The sequence below is a fragment of the Lissotriton vulgaris genome, chromosome 3_1, assembly GCF_964263255.1.
Source record: "Lissotriton vulgaris chromosome 3_1, aLisVul1.2, whole genome shotgun sequence".
In the NCBI taxonomy this organism is placed as follows: Eukaryota; Metazoa; Chordata; class Amphibia; order Caudata; family Salamandridae; genus Lissotriton; species Lissotriton vulgaris.
This window is the reverse complement of record NC_141689.1, coordinates 1,563,899,109-1,563,920,036: the sequence shown is the minus strand read 5'-3', so window position 1 is coordinate 1,563,920,036 and position 20,928 is coordinate 1,563,899,109. Positions and strand designations below refer to the sequence as shown.

The 20,928-nt window shown below is 54.8% G+C and overlaps 1 protein-coding gene across 1 annotated transcript in view; it reads right to left on the bottom strand.

Annotated features, from left to right (window-relative positions):
• SMC2 (structural maintenance of chromosomes 2) overlaps nucleotides 1-20,928 on the bottom strand; it is a 380,518-nt gene that overhangs the window by 20,588 nt on the left and 339,002 nt on the right. The window contains exon 24 of the mRNA XM_086962048.1: nucleotides 13,447-13,594. Coding sequence (XP_086818174.1) covers nucleotides 13,447-13,594 — 148 coding nt within the window. The remainder of the gene's footprint in view (nucleotides 1-13,446; nucleotides 13,595-20,928) is intronic.

Below are 20,928 nucleotides of genomic sequence, written 5' to 3'. Positions count from 1 at the left end.
CCCAGGCTACATAAGCTACATGCTCTCCTTCTCCAGTTTGCGAAACGCCAGGCCGCAATGCACTTGGGTAGAAGGTGCTTGCCCTCCTTTAATGACTGGGTTAGGGACATTGCATATGGACACACATAACACTACTTTTTGGGAATTGTTGCCACCCACCTCTAGACCACAAAACATTTGGGAGCCGTTCATCGCTTGGAATGCTAGGATTCAAAATGGCAGTTGAAGAGCTGGTGGTGGGAAGTTCACAGAGCTCCTTGTAGGTCTGATGTATGTATATACCTCATTCATGTGCGGCCACAGTGGACAGGGGAGGCTGCATTTGGAGAGTTGGTTGGGTGGGTGGTTGTACTGCCGTTTTATCGGGGTCACGTATGTGTAGTATTGCAACCCTCTGTAGCAGCATTGATATAGTATGTGTGCATGAGAATGCAAATTTTACATCCTGTTAGATATTTGGGAGGGGGGAGGTGCGGAGAAGTCTGCTAAAAGCAAATATGTACCGAAAAGCAACTATGACTAATTGCTTATTTTGATGATTTGTATAGGACTGGCTGGTTGGAATGTATCAACATTGCTTGTTGAAAAATCAATAAATAAATTATTTTTTTTAAAAAAAGAACTCCTGGGCATCGCTCCTCCAGTCTAGCTGCCCCTTTGGGAGGAACTCCTGTTGCAGCAACAGGGCTGGGTTCTACATCCGAATCACCTTCATGGCAAGGCCTTGCCCTGATAACTGCTACGGGTTGCTTATCAGCCATCTCGGCTTTTCTGCGGATGCCAGATCAACACTCCCTATTTAAATCACCGGTTTGGACTTTTTTTTTTTTTTTGAAGGGCATGCAACAACGGTTTCTGCCTGCCCCCTTTGTTATGCACCAATGATCCTTCATTTAATTCTTATCTACTAGGGGCTGTATTATATTAAGTGCCCCAGGGGCAAAACGGACATGTGCACCTGCTTTTAGCATCCCCGGGGCACTTTGGTATTACAGAAAAGGGCACAGGCAGTTGTGCAGCCCTCGCTGTCATACAGATTGTGCTGGCCCACATGTAGCGCTGGCGCAGTCACCAGATGTTGTTCCCTCATTTGCATGGGACGTTGCCCCATGCAAATGAGGGAATTTATTTGCCACTGCGCCCGCGCCGGATTAAAGAAGCAGATGCAGAGACATAGAAACTGTCAGTGGGCCCCCTGATAGCAGCCCTTTTGAAAGGGGTCCTATGGACCCACCAGGGCATCCCCTTGCAGGCGGGTGCAGTCACTTACTGCACCTGCCTGCAAGGCATCTTTAATCCCCCTTGAAAGTGCAGGCGGGTTGCAGCCTGCACAGTGAAACACGGAGCGGCTTTGAAGCAACCACTCTACATTTTACTTGAATGCGCTGTTCCTAGGACAGCACGAGTTCGCAGCTGCCCTGGGGGCAGTGCATTCAATGTAATACGGTGCACTCTCCTGGTTCGCACCAAAAGCATCTTTTCAAAGGTGCACCTGGCGCTAACAAGGAAAATGTGCAAAATTGCATAATAAGTCCCCTGATAGGTTCTCCATTTGAGCCCCTCCAAAGCTGCCCTCTGCGGCTCTTGACCATAAAAGCTGTTTTCCTGATGGCCAACACGTCAGCGAGGAGGAGCTCACTGTTCCAGGCTGTCAGTCCACCCTCCATACACCAATTTCTCCTCAGACAAACTAGTCCTCCGAACACATTACTCTTTCCTACTGAAGGTGGTCACTCCCTTCTCAATGTCAGCTAGAGCAACATTCTACCTGCTTTCTACACTCTGCCTCATTCTACAAAGGGGGAGAGACTCCATCGTTTGGAGAGCTCTCTCCTATATTGATTGCATCGAAGACCATTGGGTGACTGACCAACTCTTCATTGGGTTAACCAGATCGAAGGGCAAAATCGTGCCTAAACTGACCATCTCCTAGTGGATTGTACCCAGCTTAAAAATCTGCTACACATTGGCGAAAAAGCAACCCCCTGAGGGCGTTCACAAAGCACTACTGATCGGAAGCTAGGTCGTAGACCTAGGCACTTTGCCCAGTCGGTCCTCCAGGACTTTAAGGTATAGCTAGTTCATAGTCCTACCATCAGGGAGGTATCTATTCTAAGGTGAGGAATCTGCAGTTAAAAGTCTATCAGAAGAACAAGTTACTTGCCTTAGGCACCGCTTTTTCCAGTAGAGAATATCTAACCAGAGTTTCCTCACCGACCCTCCCAGTTCTGCGAAATGGGCTCTAACCCAAAAGATCCTCTTAGAAACTGCATGCTGATCATCAATATGCATTGGTTTTTACATAGCTCTGTTTGTGTGTGGAAATAGTAAAAAAGAAACTGATGTCTGCCCGCCAGGGTGACAGCTATTCAGGCAGACAAGCCAAACAACACCTACCAGCACACAGAGGTACTGCTCAAGATTTTACGGATCCAGTTGGACGCCTGGGGAATTTCCTAAGGCAGTGGTTCCCAATCTGTGCGCCGTAGCACCCCAGTGCGCCGTGAAAAGTAGCCAGGGGCGCCGTGCACCAAGCACACACATTGGAAACGGAAGCCTTCAGTGTACAACAGTGCACTCTTGACCTGTATTTTTGTGAGCCGAGAATTCTATGAAGTTTCGGCAATTAAATAACTCAAGCACAAACCATTCAAAACGCGGATGCTTTTTGCTTTTTCCTGCTTTTGTGGTCAGATGCCACATACTGTTATGTATCCGCTTGCATGCATTCCTCAATAGATAAACAGATGTTTAGTTGGACCCCCGCTTCCACGCAGCATGCTGAATGTTCCAGAAACCTATTTTATGGACACCAATCTTTCCAAAGTGAGGCACGGCTGCAAAGACCAGTGTTTGCCCCATGTGAAAATGTAATCTGTTCAAATCTCTTTTGCAATGTCTTCCAAATAAATTCTTCCAAAATCTGGGCCGTACGTAAACCTGGTTCTCTGAAAAATCAACATGCATTTGAGGTGCAAGGATTCATTTTTGTGGGAGATGTTAACATAAAATGGTTATTTTGGTAGTGTGTTTTGTAATCTGCTTTTGTAAAGTTTGTTTCTGTGGTCTGTTTTCATGTGCTACTCCTACATTCTGATTTCACCTGCTACTCTGGAAAGCAGCAGAAGTGACTTCTTTAATTGTAGCTAGCTCACCTAATGGCCTCAAAGTGTGAGAAGAGGGTGGCAAGGTCGTGGATAGTTTTAGGCAATATTGTCGTTCCTAGCTGTGGTTCTAGTATCAGTGCTCCTGCTGGCAGTCTTACTAGTACGCAAGAAAGCCACACTAGTAAAGACTGATATTTATCTGTAGGATTTGCATGACACCTCCAATTTGATCCCTTTTGTGATTACCACCACTACATTCCATTCTTCCAAAATTTCACATGCCTTATCGCACAAGTTACTACTTGTGTAACGATATATCTGTAAGAGACATTAGTTAGTGATAGATTCCTTACCTTAGAATATCCCCAGGCGTCAGACTGGATCCGGAAATTTTTGCGTAGCAATACCCCTGCGCGCTGGTAGGCGTCGTCTGCGGCTCCGCGTCCGTCGTCGGCGTCGTGAGCGCCGGGATGACGTCATCGGAGTATATAGACGGCGCCCATGCGCGCTGACGTCAGTTCTGATAACACAGCTTTTCCGCGCCAGATACGCAGAGCCATGATAGAACTAACACTGGTGCCATTGAAACTAGGGCCCTGAAAGGGGATGACCTTAACCCTAAATATCAGTTCGCAGAACGGGGAGGATGGGAGGGCGGTAAGGAATCTATCACTAACTAATGTCTCTTACAGATATATCGTTACACAAGTAGTAACTTGTGCATCTGAAAGAGACACGTTAGTGATAGATTCCTTACCTTAGAATAGATACCCCAGCAATACCAACCCCGGTGGTGGGTCTGCGAACCAATATCACACCAGAAAGTCCTGGAGGACGGAACGGCCAAAGAAGCCATCCCTCCGGACTTGACTGTCCAGGCAGTAGTGTCTTGCGAACGTGTGGAGCGAGGCCCACGTGGCTGCCTGACAGATGTCCTGTAGGGGGACACCGCGGCCCAGGGCAGTTGTCGTTGCCGTGGCCCGAGTGGAGTGAGCCCGCAATCCAGCCGGGGGCTCCTTCCTCGCCATAGAGTAGCATGCTTGGATGCACAAGATGATCCACCTGGAGATGGTACTCTTGTGTACAGCCTTTCCCTTCTTCGCGCCCACGTAACCAACGAAGAGTTGGTCATCCACCCGGAATTGGCGAGTGCGGTCCAGGTAGTAGGAGAGCGCACGTTTTGGATCCAGACGGTGGAGCCTCTCTTCCTCCTTCGAGGGATGCGGAGGCGGAAAGAAGGTGGGCAAGGTGATGGACTGCCCGATGTGGAAGGCCGTGACAACCTTGGGCAGAAAGGAAGGTCGTGTACGCAACACCACCTTATCAGGATGAACAGACAGGAAAGGCGGAGAAGAAGAAAGAGCCTGGAGCTCACTCACCCTCCTGGCAGAGGTGATGGCAACCAGGAAGGCCGTCTTCAGCGTAAGGAGACGAAGAGGACAGTTATGAAGTGGCTCAAAGGGAGCACACATCAGATAGGTGAGAACAAGGTTCAAGTCCCACTGGGGCATCACGAAGGGAACAGGAGGGAACATGTGTGTGATGCCCTTCAGAAATCTACTCACTATAGGGGACTTGAACAAGGAAGGCTGATCTGGTAGCCTCAAGAAGGCAGAAAGAGCAGAAAGGTACCCTTTAAGAGTGCCCAGAGCAGAGCCCTGCTGGGCAAGGGAAAGAAGAAAGAGCAGCACTTCCGAAAGGGGTGCAGAGAGGGGATCCACAGCCTTTGCTGTGCACCATGCCACAAACCTATTCCACCGGCAGGCGTATACCGACTTTGTGGAGGGACGCCTGGCTGCCAGAATGATGTCACAGACTTCGGGAGGCAAGTCAAATGGCCTCAACTGCCGCCGCTCAATCTCCAAGCTTGTAGGTGGAGACTGGACAGGTTCGGGTGCAGGACCGCCCCCTGCTGCTGCGACAGAAGGTCCTCCCGAAGAGGCAGACGAATCGGGGGATCGACTGACATGCTGAGTAGCTCGGGATACCAGTATCTTCGAGCCCAGTCCGGAGCCACAAGGATAACTTGGGCCCGGTCGCGCCTGATCTTCTTCAGCACTCTGGGCAGAAGTGGTATAGGCGGAAAGGCGTACAACAGGCCGCAGCTCCACTCGCGACGAAAAGCGTCTCCGAGCGAGTGCCGCCTTGGAAACTCCAACGCGCAGAACTGCTGACATTGCGCGTTCTCTTCTGTGGCGAATAGATCTAACCAAGGCTCTCCCCACTGTCGAAAGAGACCTTGCGCCACGTCCGAGTTCAGACGCCATTCGTGATCCATCATGCACCGGCGGCTGAGTTCGTCCGCCCTGGCATTCAGAGATCCTGCCAGGTGTTGAACCACCAGAGTCACGCCCTGATGTTCCAGCCACTGCCAGAGGCGCAGAGCCTCCTGGCAAAGGGTCCACGACCCCACACCGCCCTGTTTGTTGCAGTACCACATGGCGGTGGTGTTGTCGGTGAACACTTGCACCACGCTCCCCCTGACAGAGGGGAGGAATGCCTTCAGTGCAAGACGAATCGCCCGCAGCTCCAGAAGGTTGATGTGGAGCCGGGACTCCGCCGGAGACCAGAGGCCTCTGATCTCCGCCTCTCCCATGTGGCCTCCCCAGCCCTGGAGGGACGCGTCCGTCACAACTACGTGCTCCGGCTGGGGTAGAGAGAGGGGTCTGCCACTGACCCAGTCGCGGTCCGTGAGCCACCACTGCAGTTGTTTCGCAGTGCCCTCCGAGATCAGGACATGATCGGACAGGTTGCCCTGATGCTGGGCCCACTGAAACTTCAGGTCCCACTGCAGAGCCCGCATCCGCCACCTGGCGTGACGCACCAGAAGGATGCAGGAGGCCATCAGTCCCAGAAGCCGCAGCGTCAACCTGACCGAGACCCGGGATAACGGCCCGAAGATAGGAATCAGAGCCTGAATATCCCGAACCCGCTGCTCGGGTGGGTAAACCCGAAACTGCGCCGAGTCGAGAACCGCTCCGATGAAAAGGAGCTTCTGAGAGGGACACAGGTGTGACTTCGGCACATTGATGGAGAACCCCAGCAAGTGCAGGAGGTCGGCCGTAGTCTGGAGGTGGCTGACGACTGTCTGGGGCGAGCCCGCCTTCAACAACCAGTCGTCGAGGTAGGGGAAGACTGACACCCCTTGCCTGCGCAGATGGGCTGCGACCACCGCCATCACCTTCGTGAACACCCGTGGGGCGCTGGTAAGGCCGAAGGGGAGCACGGTAAACTGAAAGTGCTCGTGGCCTACCGTGAACCGCAGGTAACGCCGGTGGGCCGGCAGGACGGGGATGTGGAAATAGGCGTCCTGCAAGTCCAACGCTACCATCCAGTCTCCTGGGTCCAGGGCAGCCAGGACCTGAGCCAAAGTGAGCATCTTGAACTTCTCCGTACGGAGGAAGCCGTTGACGTTCCGCAGATCCAAGATAGGGCGTAGGCCCCCTTTGCCCTTCTTGGGTACCAGAAAGTAGTGGGAGTAACAGCCACGTCCTACTTCTGGCCCAGGAACGCTCTCGATGGCCCTCTTGGCCAAGAGGGCCGAAACTTCCTCTTGCAGAAGTCGCAAGTGATCCCCCGACACACGGTGGCATTGAGGTGGCATGGATGGAGGGGAAGACTCGAAGGGGAGGGAGAAACCCCTTCGGACAATTTGCAGCACCCACCTGTCCGAAGTGACTGTATGCCAGTGGGAGAGGTGATGGCGAACCCTGCCTCCCACAGGCGTCACATGGGCCTGAAAACTCGGACTAGGAAGGTTTTGAGGCGGGGGCTGCTGAGGGAGGTGTGGACTGGCCTCGCCGCTGGCCCCGACCACCGCCACGGCGGTTCCCACGGCCGCCACCGCGTTGCTGAACATTCTGCGGCACGTGGCTGACGGTCCGTGGTGGGGCGCCCCTTCCGTGGCCACGAAAGGAGCGAAAGGCACCCGATTGCTGGCGTGGGGCCGCAAGGCCCAAGGACTTGGCCGTGGCCCTGGAGTCCTTAAAACGTTCCAGCGCATGGTCTGCCTTGTCGCCGAAGAGGCGACGGCCATCAAACGGCATGTCCAGGAGAGTGGCCTGGACATCGGCCGAGAAATTGGCGGACCTCAACCAGGCGTGGCGTCGAACCGCCACCGTCGTTGCCATCGCCCTGCCCAGTGAGTCCGTGGTATCCAGCCCACACCGGATGGAAAAGCGTGCCGCATCTCGGCCGTCCGCCAGGGTTTGGCTGAGTTTAGCCCTGACCTCCTCAGAGCATTGTGGCAGCACCTCCGCAACCGTGTCCCACAGAGTGTGGGTGTAGCGGCCCAAGAGACAGTTGGTGTTCACTGACCGGAGCCCTAGGCTCACAGACGAGAAGACCTTCTTCCCGAACTGCTCAAATCTCTTGGATTCCCTGTCGGGCGGGGCCGACGGGAATGCGGACTGGGAGTTGGAGGCCTGGATGACCAGGCTCTCGGGGGTGGGGTGGGTGGACAAAAAGCAAGGGTCGCCCGGTGCCGGGCGGTAGCGTCTGGCCACGTTCCTATCCACAGGGGGACCTGTGGCGGGCTTGGACCAAGTGCCCAGCAGAACGTCACACAAGGCCTCATTGAACGGCAGAAGGGGCTCCGCGGAGCCGGACTGCTGTTTGAGTACCTCAGTGAGGAGATTAGTCCTCACGGCCGCGACGGGGAGCTCAAGGTGTAGGGCCTTAGCTGCCTTCGTCAACACTACACTGTAAGCAGAACCCGCCTCCGAAGCCACAGTCGGGGGCGACGTAAATCCAGTGTCTGGCGATGTGTCAATACCACTGGCCTCCCCAAGCTCATATGTCCAGTCCTGATGAGACTGGCAATCACGTGCCAGAGGGTCCTCGGACCCCTCCCACTGCTCCTCGTCACCCAGCTCCTGGAGACCAGGATCAACAGCCAGGGCCTCCTCGTGGAGATAGAATTCTCCGACGGAATCGGCGCCCAGCGGCGCCCCTCCGACGCCTGAGGCGGACCGTAGGAAGCATTGGGGTCGGCAACCACTACGGCTGCCGGGGACGACACCTGAAGGGACGGCGCCGGTGAGGTCGTAAGGTCGACCGGCGAGGTCCCGGATCCGGAGCCGGATCCAGCGAGGTCGCGCGGCGCCGGGACCGAAGTCGCCAGCGGCGCCGGGGCCGAAGCACCCGACGTCGTCGGGGCCGAAGCGCCCGACCCGGAAGGACCTCCAGACGGAGCCGATCGGCCCGAAGGCGCCACGGGAACCGACTGAGGAGGGAGGGCCCTCATGGCCATGAGGTACCTCTCGACCTCCTCCTGCGACGCGCCGTGCCCAGGGACCCGAAGGTGTGGGGCAGGCGGCGACGCTTGCGACTCCCGCGGAGCCGCGTGGGCGGTGTCGCCCGAATCCCCGGTCGCATCGAGCGAGCGACGGGGCGGGTCGGAGGACCGATGGTGTCGCTCCGACCTCTCATGCCTCTTACCTGAGGACTTGGATCCAGACGATCGGTGACCACTCCCGGAGCGTCGATGACTCCGACCTCGCGACCTGTCCCTCGACCTCCCGTGGGACCGGGACCGGGACCTGGAGCGGCGCGGGGCCGACTGCCTCAGCTCGAGACGCTTGCGGGACCGCTCCCGCCTAGCCTTCGACGTCAGGGCCCGGCAGTCGTCACAGGTTCGATCGTCGTGGTCGAGGCCTAAGCACTTCAGGCACCGGCGATGGGGGTCCGTGACCGACATGAGTCGGCCGCACTTCGAGCAAGGCTTGAACCCGGGCATCCCTGGCACCGATAGTCGAGAATCGACTAAGTAGAGGATCAAAAGATCAAAAAGTTTTCAGTCAACAAGTGACTGGGGGTAGAGCTTCTTCCGGATCTGCGCTAGCTGGCGCGGAAAAAAGAAGAACTGACGTCAGCGCGCATGGGCGCCGTCTATATACTCCGATGACGTCATCCCGGCGCTCACGACGCCGACGACGGACGCGGAGCCGCAGACGACGCCTACCAGCGCGCAGGGGTATTGCTACGCAAAAATTTCCGGATCCAGTCTGACGCCTGGGGATATTCTAAGGTAAGGAATCTATCACTAACGTGTCTCTTTCAGATATACAATCTGCATCAGCACACTATTCAGCCGGGACGCCATATTTCCCCCATCTTTGCAAACAATACAGTTTGTTGCATAGTTCAACATATGTTAGTGACAGAGCACCACGCACGCATGCACACATACAAGCAAAGTCTGGAGTAAAAGCAATAGTTCTTCAAAACTCATTTGTGAGTCAAATGACTACATGCAAGTACTACTTAAAAGGTCTTACCGCGACCTGTCACGCACATCATAGCCTACCATTGACAGACTTTCACAGACTCCATGATTTTAATACCTTCATCGGCTTCATCCCAATTATTTTCAGGGAGAAAAATGAAAGTACCCCTGAGGCTGAGCTTACATCCCCCTACTTGCAAAAAAAAAAAGTAACATACTAGGGAGCCAGAGTGGGAAATTGGCTCTATATATACTGAACCAAAGTAAGGTACAGTGTGTATAGAGTCCACAATCCCCAGAGGTATAACAGAGGTTAAAGCCAGGTGTGACATTACTCTCTAAAGTGGTAGCTTGGTCGAGCAGTAAGGCAGTACCAAAGGACACTGTAAAGCATTTGTTGCACACTCAAGTCAGCAAAAGGTTTCCCACAATCAAGGACTGAACACCAGGCCAATTGTTTTTATATCAAAAGATATAGTTTTATTTTTAGAACCAACAGGTATCAAAATATACTTTTCTCAATATGAGTGATCTCAGATGAATACTTTGCAGAAAGGCAATAAACTTTGTAAACACAATAGTGGAGGAGTGTGGCTCACTGATTAGTGGAGCAGTGTGGCTCACTGATTAGAGCGGCAGACCCTGATGCAGAGGTCTGGCCCGGGACCAGGGTTCAATTCCCGACGCGGCAGGGTCCTGAGCCCAAAAATGTTCCACGGACTCGATAATTCTCGCCTCAGTGCCTACTCTAATCATGGGGTCCCACGCTGCAACTCTGGGCAATAGCTTGCTTAATCTCCACTACGGCGGCCCACCCGCTGCGGGATGCCTGGCTTTCACCTTGGGGATGCCCAGTAGGGGTTATCTCACAGGGAAAAAGCCAGGACGGGTTCCCAAGGCAAGCGCCTTGATGCCTTTGGGTGATACGTGCGCTATATAAGGTAACACAATTGACATTGAGCTCAATGGGTTTTTCCACATAAATGCAATTGATTACTTTATAGATTACTTTTGTAATCCCAGGACTGGATCCTAGATTCAGTCTTGGGGTCTAAGCTGAAAACAGTTTAGTAAAAACGTTTTAGTTATTGCAATGATTTTTAAGGAATAAAAAGGTATTTTAAAAGTTGACACTTAGAAACTTTCCAATGAAAAACTGGCAATGTTATCCTATGGCAGGAAATTCAAGTCACAGGTAAAGTAGGTTCTTGCTACTTTTGTAATCCAGTACTGGGCTCCTAGGTCCAGCACTGGGGACTCTACCCAAGACAGGTAAGCAATTACGTTTCAGTAGTTAGTACGATTTTTAAGGAATATTTGTAATTTTCAAAAGAAGAAGAATTTTCAGAAAGCAGTCAATGGTTTCATATGGGAGAAAATTCAGTTATAGGTAAGTAAGGTTAAAATTACTTGTGCAGGTCAGTACTGGGCTGAACGGTACAGTACTGGCTCGTCTCCTGATTCCAGGAGAGTATTTCAAAATTCGTTACTCTGATGATTTTATACGAATATTTCAGAGTTTCAAAACTTCACTCTTAAAAGATTTTTCGAGTCAAACCAGTCAATGTTGTCCTATGGCAGGAAAGTGAGTTATTGGTTTCCAGGTAAGTACTTGACTGGTGAAGTTAAGATTCTGGGCATAGACTCAGGGGTCCCCCAGGATCAGGTAGGTACAGTTGGTACACCCACAGGGGCAGCTGTGTGCAGAGGTAGTTAGGCCCAATGTTAGCCAATGAGAGGCAGGGGTCTTCGGTTGGTGGCTGCTGGCTGGCAGGCCACGCGGCTGTGAGAGCTGGGCTACTGGTTACTTGCTCAGGGCAAATGGGGAAGTAGGTTAAGACACAGGGTGCACGGCCAGAGGCGCACGGGCGGCTGGGTGCAGGGTGCTTTTGAACCTTCGGGCGCTCAATGTTATTCAACGAGAAAGGTAAAAAGGGAACAAAGACTGCAGGCTCGGGGACGGGGATTCTTCAGGTGCGACCACCACTTCGAGAGGTAAGTTGGGATCTTGGAGCAGAGGTAGGTACCCCAAAGGAAGGCACACAGTCGCAGGGCACCAGGGTGTCATTACCGTCGGGAAATCTTACCCCTCGGCTGGTCGCGATATGGGGGGAGGGGTCCCTAGTTCTGAGGCTGCAGGCGGCGTCTGGTTCGTCGAGGAGGGTCTTTGGGCACTGGACTTCGGGTCCCAGTCGCCGGGGGGACATCCTCGTGGTCTTGAAACACTCGGGCAAAGGCCGGGCTCGGCGGGTGCAGAGTGGGTTGGTCTGGAGCTTCCTGGCTGGTACCAGGGGTATGGTTGTTGAGCAGAGGCTCGGCTTATGGGAGTCCCAGTCTTTAAGAGGGTCAAGGCAGGCAGGTCCTCCGGGTGTCCCACTGTTGCTGTCTGCAGGAATCACTGGGTTTAGGCAGGAGCAGGTTCCAGGATCGACAGACCGGTAGGGCTGGGGCCTAGTCAGTTGGTGTCGTCCTATTAGCAGCTGCACGGCGGGTCGTCTTCTTGATCTTTTTTCTTTTCTTATCGGGATCTGAAGAAGGATGCTCTAAATACTAAATTTAGGGGTGTTACAGGTAGGGCAAGGACAGGGACCAATAGGTCCCTGTCCTGTGGGAGGGGGGCAGGAGCCTAGCTGTGATTGGGCAGGGCTCCCCATCTTCAAGATGGCCGGAGCCCGGGGTTGTGCTTCACCTTGCCTCTCCCACCTCAGGGGTGGGGTTGGCACAGGCTGGCACACCCCCCTTCCTGATGTAGGATTTCCCGCCAGTCTTCCCGCCCGAGTGGGGGTTAGAACTGGTGGGGGACAGTTGCTGAGCACAGCAAATGTTCTGGAGAAGCTCACAGAGGCAGCATGTCTTTGAAGCTTCCCCCTGTCCATCCTGGGGGAGGAGACCTAGCACCTCGCCCAGTATGTGCATTGTTGCAGACGTAGGAGAGAGGGGGGCTCTCCACCCAGGGGTCCAGCAACATGTCTGCTGTGTGGCAGCCTCTGCAGCCACTCAGACCAGACGTGGATTGTAGGTTAGGTTTTCAGGGGGCATCTCTAAGATGCCCTCTGGTGCATTTTACAATAAATCCCACACTGGCATCAATGAAGGTTTAATGTGCTGAGAAGTTTGGTACCAAACTTGTCAGTCTTCAATGTAGCCATTATGGTTCTGTGGAGTTCGTAACGACAACCTATATACTCTTAATGGCATCACTGCACTTACAGTGCCCAGGAATGGCTCTGGGTACTGTAGGGGCACAAGGCTCATGCACCTGTGCCCACACCACTGGCATAGGGCACCCAGCTAGATGGGTGACTGAAGTATGCCAGGGCAGTGGGTTCTGTGGGCATGGCACACAGGAATGTGTGCCATGTCAACTCTTTGTTTAGTTCTGTACTTGGACACTCAGTCTGCGAAGGCAGTGTGTGGGTGTCAGGGTACAGGGCCCCTAAGGGTGGCACAATAAGTGCTGCAGCCCTTAGGGGTCTTCTCTGGTCACCAGGCCCTGGGTACCATTTACTAGGGGCTGATAGGTGCCCAGAGGTGCCAATTGGGTTTTAGGTTAAATACAGTTTTAGGGACGGAACACAGGCCCTGGGCACCTGGTTGGCAGGAGCCCAGGGCAAACTTAGTCAAAGTACATCAGCAGTTACCAATACAAGAAAGATGGCATTTTCTCACAGCCACTGCCAACGGCCAACAGCTCAAGGGAGCCAGGGGTCGAAAAACGTTGGGAACAACTGTCCTAAGGTGAGGAATCTCTGCTTAGATAGAGTCTCTACCAGTAAACACGTTATCAAAGGTAAGTAACTTGTTCAACTCAAGCTTGTTGCTGCTTGAACTTTAACAATGGTTGAGGTGATAACATGTTGTCAGACTCCTCATTACAATGGCAGCAACATTGTATGCTCCTCGATATGCTCCAATTGGTACACAGATGCTCGAAAAAATGCTATATGTTGCACCAGGGTCTAAAACCTACCAAGACTGCAATTACTATTTGAAGATCACTACTGAAAAAAGGACAATCAACAAATGAAGTGTGAAAATAGACATGAAATAAACAGATCAGAGATAGATCAATTTTCAAAATTACCCTTTTGGCAATTTTTTCAGTTACCATACCTGTGAATGCCGAAAATGTGTCCTAAGCATTTGTCCGATGTTTTGCGTATGGGAGAGATCGAGAGCAGCATCCACTTCATCCAAGATGTAAATGGGAGCAGGTTTGAAGAGAAGCATGGCAAGAATAAGCGAAAGGGCAACCAATGACCTTCAAAATAAAGAGTGGCATTATTAGCACATTAAAAATATCCACTGAACCAAGACAATTATCTTAAATGCCCCTTTCTCTTTCAATATGCAAAGAAGTATTAATTAAGCTTTTCATAAAAAAAATATATATATAAGTTTTAAATCTCTACATTTTCACCAACAAGCGCAATGGCTGCTACGCGGACAAAAAACAATTTTCTATGAGAAGCAATAAGGTACACTGTCAGGAAGTGAAAAATATAATGAAAATAGTTAAAGTAATAACCAACCTGCAAGTAACGACTTTTCTGAGCAATTGTTGCAATAACTGGACCACATACTGTTGTCCAATGATTTACATTAACAATAAAAAATGAAGATATGGCTCTGAGAGTGTTACGGGGTCCCAACAGGAGTGGAACAGTTAAATGAAGGACTTTGGATGTGGAGAAGCACTTTACCTGGTCAGCATTACTCAACACCTGGAAAAGAAGCTGTATTGGCCAGTTTCACAATAGCAAGTAGATAAAGATTCTTTGACCTGAAGCTGCAGCAGGGATTACTTTAACACCTTGGCTGCTAGGTGTTTTCCCCTCCTGTGCTGACTTTGGATTATTCCCATTGTTCATGACGAGCTCAGCTCGTCATCAGCACAGCTCACCCGTGCATCATGACGAGCTGAGCTCGTCATCAGCATCGAAAGGGTTAAAGACAAAGAATTGGAGAGGAAATAGTCTCCAACTGGAAACTTAGTGTGCATTTTTAAGTGGGTTTATTTGGTATTAAAAAACAGTGCTTCCTAAGATCTGTACTTTTGAGCTCCTTTAACTGGAAAACTAACTTGTAACAGTTGTCGAGTCACATTTTCCCCAAATCTATAGTCTTTTACCTAGCAGCACACAGCAGACAAAGGCAAGTGCTCTTTAAAAAGTGGTCTCCTGAGCCTGTACAGGCAGCATTCCCATCATACAACCCTATGAAAATGCATAGAGGCCCGATCTACAACACTAACTATTAATCTATACTGTTCCAAGGATCTCCATCGCAACTCTATATAAGTGCATTGTTTCTGATTTACAAACAGCCACAAGAGAAGCCCTTCGTTGTAGAAACGACTTTATGTATTAAATATTTTATTGAGCATAGGCAAAAAATGCACCTCAGCGACATCTGTAGGGGCCGCCACCACTCTAGGGAGGCCGAGGTCAGCGACCCCGCGGATACCCCACATAGGGCCAGCGGGTACGTCATCTTATTAACACAGCAAGCCGCCTACAACCCAATGGGCCGGCCGCGTCTTAAGAGGTGCTACAACGGTGCAAGCTGGTCAGTGCTAGTGCATTGTAAGAAAACACGAGAAACAAAGAACTGTAAACAACCCCACCACCCACTTCACCCCAGCCCTCCCTTCTCCTTGTCCATGTCCGGAATCCAGCTAAAGGTCGCGAACCACCCTCAACAGTCAGTGGACGCCACGCGCGTGGGGCCTGTGCGCTTACGGGTGTGTGTTTTGGGGTCCGGGAGAGGTGTTTCCGCCAAGCGTAGCAGACGCAGGTAGCGTGGGCAGCTCACCTCCCGAAACTCCCCGGTAAGCAAGGCGAGGAATGGCCGCCAGAGTTCCGCAAAGTCCGCCCCCCTCCCTGATGCTGCCAGCGATAGTTTCTCCATTCCCAGGATCGCCCATAGTCGGTGAAGCCACCCCAGTTGTTGCGGAGCCTGGGTCGCCCTCCAGTGTGCCACAATGTTTTGGACCGCAGCCCCAAGCGCAATCAGGCGCCCGCGCCAGGATTTCAGAGGGTACATGAGTGCGTTTGGGAGGCCTAGTAGAATGTACGCTGGGAAGCGCGGCAGTTGTGTGTCCAGATGTGCATCTATAAGATCCAGGATAGGGTCCCAATAGGGGCGCAGCGCCTTACAGCTCCACAGCAGGTGTTCCAGTGTCCCTAGTTCCCCACATCCCCTCCAGCATCTGTCACTGACTCGGGCATCCCAGTGGTGTAGTCTCTCAGGGGTGTGGTACCAGTATGTTGCTACCTTAGTCAATGTCTCGGTAAGGCCAGTGTGGTGCGCCGAGTGTCTGGCTCTATGGTACACCCCCTCCCATTCCTTCCTAGTGAGCTGCCTCCCCAGATCCCTCTCCCACCGGACCTGGCCCGCATTGTAAGTGTGTGCCTGCGTGAGGAGCAGCTGCTGATAGAGGTCCGATATCAACTTCTTATCCGAGGTGCGTGTCAGCAGCCATCGTTCGTAAGGCGTGAGGTGCCGTTGGGCTCCGGGCTGGATCGAGGGATGGAGCACCCAGTGGCGCACCTGTAGGTATTGCAAGCGTTCCGATTCGGCCACGCCGTAATCCGCCTTGACCTGCTGCAACGGCAGGATGCCCTTGATATCGAACATGTGTCCTGCCGCGCGACAGGGTGTCGTCCGCCACGTCGTGAACGTGCCGGTGTCCAAGCCCGGTGTGAAGTCTGGATTCTCAAAGATGGGAGTCATGGGTGAGGGGAAGGTGGTCAGCCCCTTGGCCACGGCTACTCTATCCCACACTCGCAGGGCGGTGCTGGTGATTTCAGAGGCGTACAAGTTAGGGGGACGGTGTCGACGCGGAATGAAGGGCACGCCTTGGAGGGTACGGCCGGCCACTGCCTGGTCCAGGAAGAGCCAGTGCTTACCGGACTCCAGCTGGAACCATTCCACAAAGGTGCGCAGCTGTGCCGCCTGGAAGTACAGAGTAAGGTCTGGCACGCCGACCCCTCCGTTCGCGGGGGTAGGGTGGCGAGAGTATGCTTGAACCTGGGTCGCCGGCCGTTCCAGATGAACCGTGACAATTCCGATTGAGTTTGTTGGAGCCAACCCGCCGGGGGGTTCAGGGGGAGCGTCTGGAACAGGTACAGAATCTGCGGCAGCAGTGTCATTTTGACTGCGGCAATTCTTCCTAGCCATGACAGCGTAAGTGGTTTCCAACGCCGGAGCTGCTCCCGGAGTTTGCGGGTGAGGGCCTCGTAATTGACCCGCGCAGTGCCTCGGACAGTAGGAGCCAGGCGAACGCCCAGGTACGGGACGGTTGCGTCCGACCATTGGATTTGGAATTCCGATTTAATCTCGGCCACCACATCCGGGCTCAGTGAGATGTTCAAGGCCTCAGATTTGGCTTCGTTGATTTTGAAGCCCGAGGCCAGGGCGAAGGTGTGGAGCTCCACAAAGAGAGCACACAGGGATCGCATCGGGTCAGTGAGGGACAGCAAGACGTCGTCGGCGTACAGGCTGATCTTATGCGTGTCGGCCCCAAATTTAATACCTGAAATGAGAGCATGTTGCCGCACCCTCTGGGCCATCGGCTCCATGTACAATGCGAATAGGAGCGGCGACAGCGGGCAGCCTTGGCGCGTGCCTCTGCCAATGTCGAACCTCGGGGAGGTATGACCGTTCACTCTTACCGCGGCGTTGGGCCGGCGGTAGCAGTTGAAGATGCGGTGGCGGAGTTTCTCTCCAAAGCCGAAGTGACGGAGGGCCTGGTCGAGGTATGGCCAGTGTACTCTGTCGAAGGCCTTCTCCGCATCAATGGTGAGCAGCATGCAGCCGGGTTTAGTGCGCGATCCGGCCTCAATGAGGTGCAGCACCCGCTTGGTGTTGTCGCTGGTCTGCCGTTGGGGGATAAAGCCCGCTTGGTCGGGGTCTATCAGTTGTTGCATATATGGGGCGATGCGGCTCGCTAGTATGCCAGTGTAGAGCTTCAGGTCTACGTTCAGTAGCGATATGGGTCTGTAGGAGCCGCAAACTGCCGGATCACGGCCCGGTTTGGGAATAACAGAGATAGACTCCTCCAGCAGGTCCGGATGTATGGCGCCGGGCGTGTCAAACGTGTTAAACAGGTCGCGCAAGAGGGGGGCAAGCTGCTGGCAAAAGGTCTTGTAAAATGCCGCAGTATAGCCGTCGGGTCCCGGGGATTTCCCGACCTTGAGGCGGGCAATGGCCGAGATGACCTCTTCCAGGCCTATGGGCCGCTCCAGAAAGTCCGCTTGGGCCTGGGTAAGGGTGGGGAGTTCCGCGCCCCGCAAATAGGCTGGGCCGGCGTCAGGGTCTAGGTGATCCGCGTCGTAGAGCGCCGCATAGAAATTGCCAAAGGCCGTCGCAATCGCTGCGTTCTCTGTGACCAGGTCGCCGTTGGGCAACTGGAGAGAGCGCACTTGTTGCCTCTGGGTTTGCGCCCGAAGCCTACTTGCCAGCAGTCTCCCGCAGCGGTCGCCCCCGGTATAGTAGACGTGTTTGAGGCGCATAGCGGCGTATTCCGCCACATCTTGGTCCAAGGCACCTAGCATTTTCCGCTCGGCGCACAGTTGACGCCATGCTCTGGCTGCCCCTGTGCGTTGGTGCATCTGTTCCAATTCCGCCACGCGCTGGGAGAGCTCGGCACGTTTCAGCTCCCTCTCCTTGTTGTTGGCCGTGGCGATGGAAATGATTTCCCCGCGCAGGACCGCTTTGAGGGCTGCCCACTGGGTAGCTTTGGTGGTGTCATCATTGGCGTTGTGCTCCAGAAAACGGTTAATCGCTGTCGTGAGTCGGGCCTGGGTGTCAGGCAGCTGTAAGAGACCGTCCCGCAGCCTCCAGTGCCGTTGTGGAGCTGGCATGGCTCCCACCCGAAGCGTCGCCACCACCGGGGAGTGGTCCGAGAGCGCGGCTGGCAGTATCTCCACGCTCTCCACTTGTAACGCCAGCTGCGAGGAGCCCAGAAAATAGTGTAGCCTCGCATACGTCTTATGCGCAGCCGAGTAATACGTGTAGGCCGTAGTTTGGGGGTGCGCGTGCCGCCAAAGGTCGATGAGGCCCAGGTCTGTCAGGTGCGCGTGACCCGCCGCCGTGAGTGCCCCTACTTGACCGGATCTCTGACCCGAGCGATCCGCCGTGTTATGAAAGACTATGTTGAGGTCCCCCCCCAGCAGCAAGTAAGTGTGTGTGGTGGCTGTAACGGTCTCTAGAGCTGTATGCAGGAACTTTTCCTGACCCTCGTTCGGGCCATAAACAGAGCCCACAAGCAAGGTGTGGCCCGCGATTTGGAAGCTATAGAGTAGGAGCCGCCCTCTAACTTCGGCCTCTTTCTGGAGGACTTTCCCCTCAAAGGACTTAGCCACCAGGATCGCCACCCCTGCAGACTTCTTCGGGGAAGAGGAAAAGAACTGCCAGGGGAACGCGCGGGATTTGAGTCTATGCTGGTCGCTGTGCACAAGGTGTGTTTCCTGGAGAAGGCAGATATCCGCCTTGGAGCGCTCGAGATAGGATAATATCGCCCTGCGTTTGTTCGGACTGTTGAGACCCCGCACATTAAGCGTAAGCACTATGAGGTGTCGTGGCATATCTGGGATCGTACGAGTAAAGCCAAGCCTGCCCGGCGGCCGTGACTGTGGGCCCGCGGGTCGTGAAAGACACTGCGCTAGGGGCCGCGTCAGAGCACCTCTTGGCGACCGAACCCTCTGGACAAGGAGAACCCCCCCGCCCCTCCCCCCTCTCTCCCCAAGACCCCGCCAGCCCCAACTGCCCCCCCAAGTCCCCGCTCAACCGGAGCAACTGGAGCAACCTCCCCACCTGGGTCCCCCCCTCCCCCGGTGCAAACGCTTCCCATCCAACTCCCCGTGCCCGCCCCCCTACCCAACCCTCCTCCCCAACTGGCAAAGAAATGTGGTCCAACATTGTCCCAGGTCCAGGCTCATGGCCGCTGGACCCGTGGTAAGGTAAGTCCGTAGAATGGGGGCAGTGGTGGCGTCGCAAGCAGGTCGGCCCGCTCGAAGCACTCCGCCACAGACGAAGAGACAGAGTCACCATCAGGGAAGACCAAGGAGCGCTCTGCACGCGCCCCCGCCGCCGGACTAGATTAGCCCGAACCAACCATGGCTTGTGGAACCAGTGCGTCGCTCTCCCAGCGGTCAGCCATTGTTTGCCGGCGCCAGGCCCTGCGCCACCGTCTCCACCGCAGCCCTCTGCCCCTCTTCTATCTCAGTTGCCGCGGGGCGTCTCGGCCTGCGTCTGCGTCGTTGCTGCTGCCAGCGGCCTGGGCCAGCCTCGTTAGAAGTCTTTTCTCCCGATGACCCATCGTCGACCACCGGCTCCTCCAGGCCCAGCACGCGGCAGGCGTCTCTGAGGGTGCGTGGCTGATGGAGGACATTGCCGAGCCGAAACACCAGGCGGAAGGGGTGCCCCCAGCTGTAGGAAATGTTGCGCTGTCTCAGTTCCGCCGTTACTGGCCGAAAGGTGCGCCGTTTCTCTAGGGTAAGTGCAGCCAGGTCCTGGTAAAGCGCCGGGGAATGGTCGCCAAAGGTGATTCTCTCCATGCGGCGTGCCTTGCTCAGGATCTCCTCTTTTGTCCTGAAGTCCTGCACGCACACCAGGATGTCCGGTGGGTGCGTTGCGTCGGCCCTCGGCGGGCCCGTCCGATGGGCCCTGTCTAGTCGCAGGGGGGCGTCCGCCTGTCGGCCCAAGACGTGGTTGAAGAGACCCTGTGTGAACCGAAAGAGGTCCTCCGTGTCCGGGGCCATTTTCACTCCTCGGATCCTGATATTATGCCGCCGGGAGCGGTTCTCCAGATCCTCGGCATGCGTCTGGAGATCCACCTGCTGGTCATGGATGCGGGCCAGCTCCTGCCTTAGGGCCTCTATTTCGGCGTCCCGTGTGTCGCTCTTCGTTTCCAGGTCTGCCACTCTCTCCCCTATGGCATCGGTGTCGCGGCGGACCTCTTTGATCTCGTCCTGGAGCTCCTTCTTTAGGGCGTGGATGTCCTCCCTCAGCCCAGTGAACAGGGACTCCAGAAAGGACCGCGTGACTGGAGCCTCGGGATCCGCTCCCCCAGGGGGCGACGAGGCCACCGTCTGTGTGTCCGCGTCTCCTCGGGGTTTCGACCCCGCGGGGCCATTCCGCTTCCCCACGGTAGGGGGGGTGAAGAGATCCTTAATGGTGCGGTCCTTCCTGGGCCTCCCGCCGGACATACCGTCCCAGAGTCCCCAGCCGCGTCCGCCGGTCTCTCCTTCTGCTGGCCGCAGATCGATCCTCAGGCCTTGTGGGCACCGCTCCGGCCCCGGGACAACCAGTGCAATGTGAGTGGCACCTCCGCGATCCTCCTAGCCGTCCGCCACTCCGGGTGAGCAGTGTGGTGTCGCCGTTCCACGAATCCGCAGCAGGGCTCAGGGGGGGCCGCGTGATGGGCGCAGGGGCGCCGGTTCCAGAGGACGAGGCGGGGAGCGCCGGCCGGGCCGGGCGGGAAGCCGCCCAAGATGGCGCTCGCGGCACACCGCGGTGCACTGTCCAGGGGGTGAGAGCTCAGCACGGTCGCAGGGGCCTCTTCGCAGCAAGGGGGGCCCGCTCGCCTCC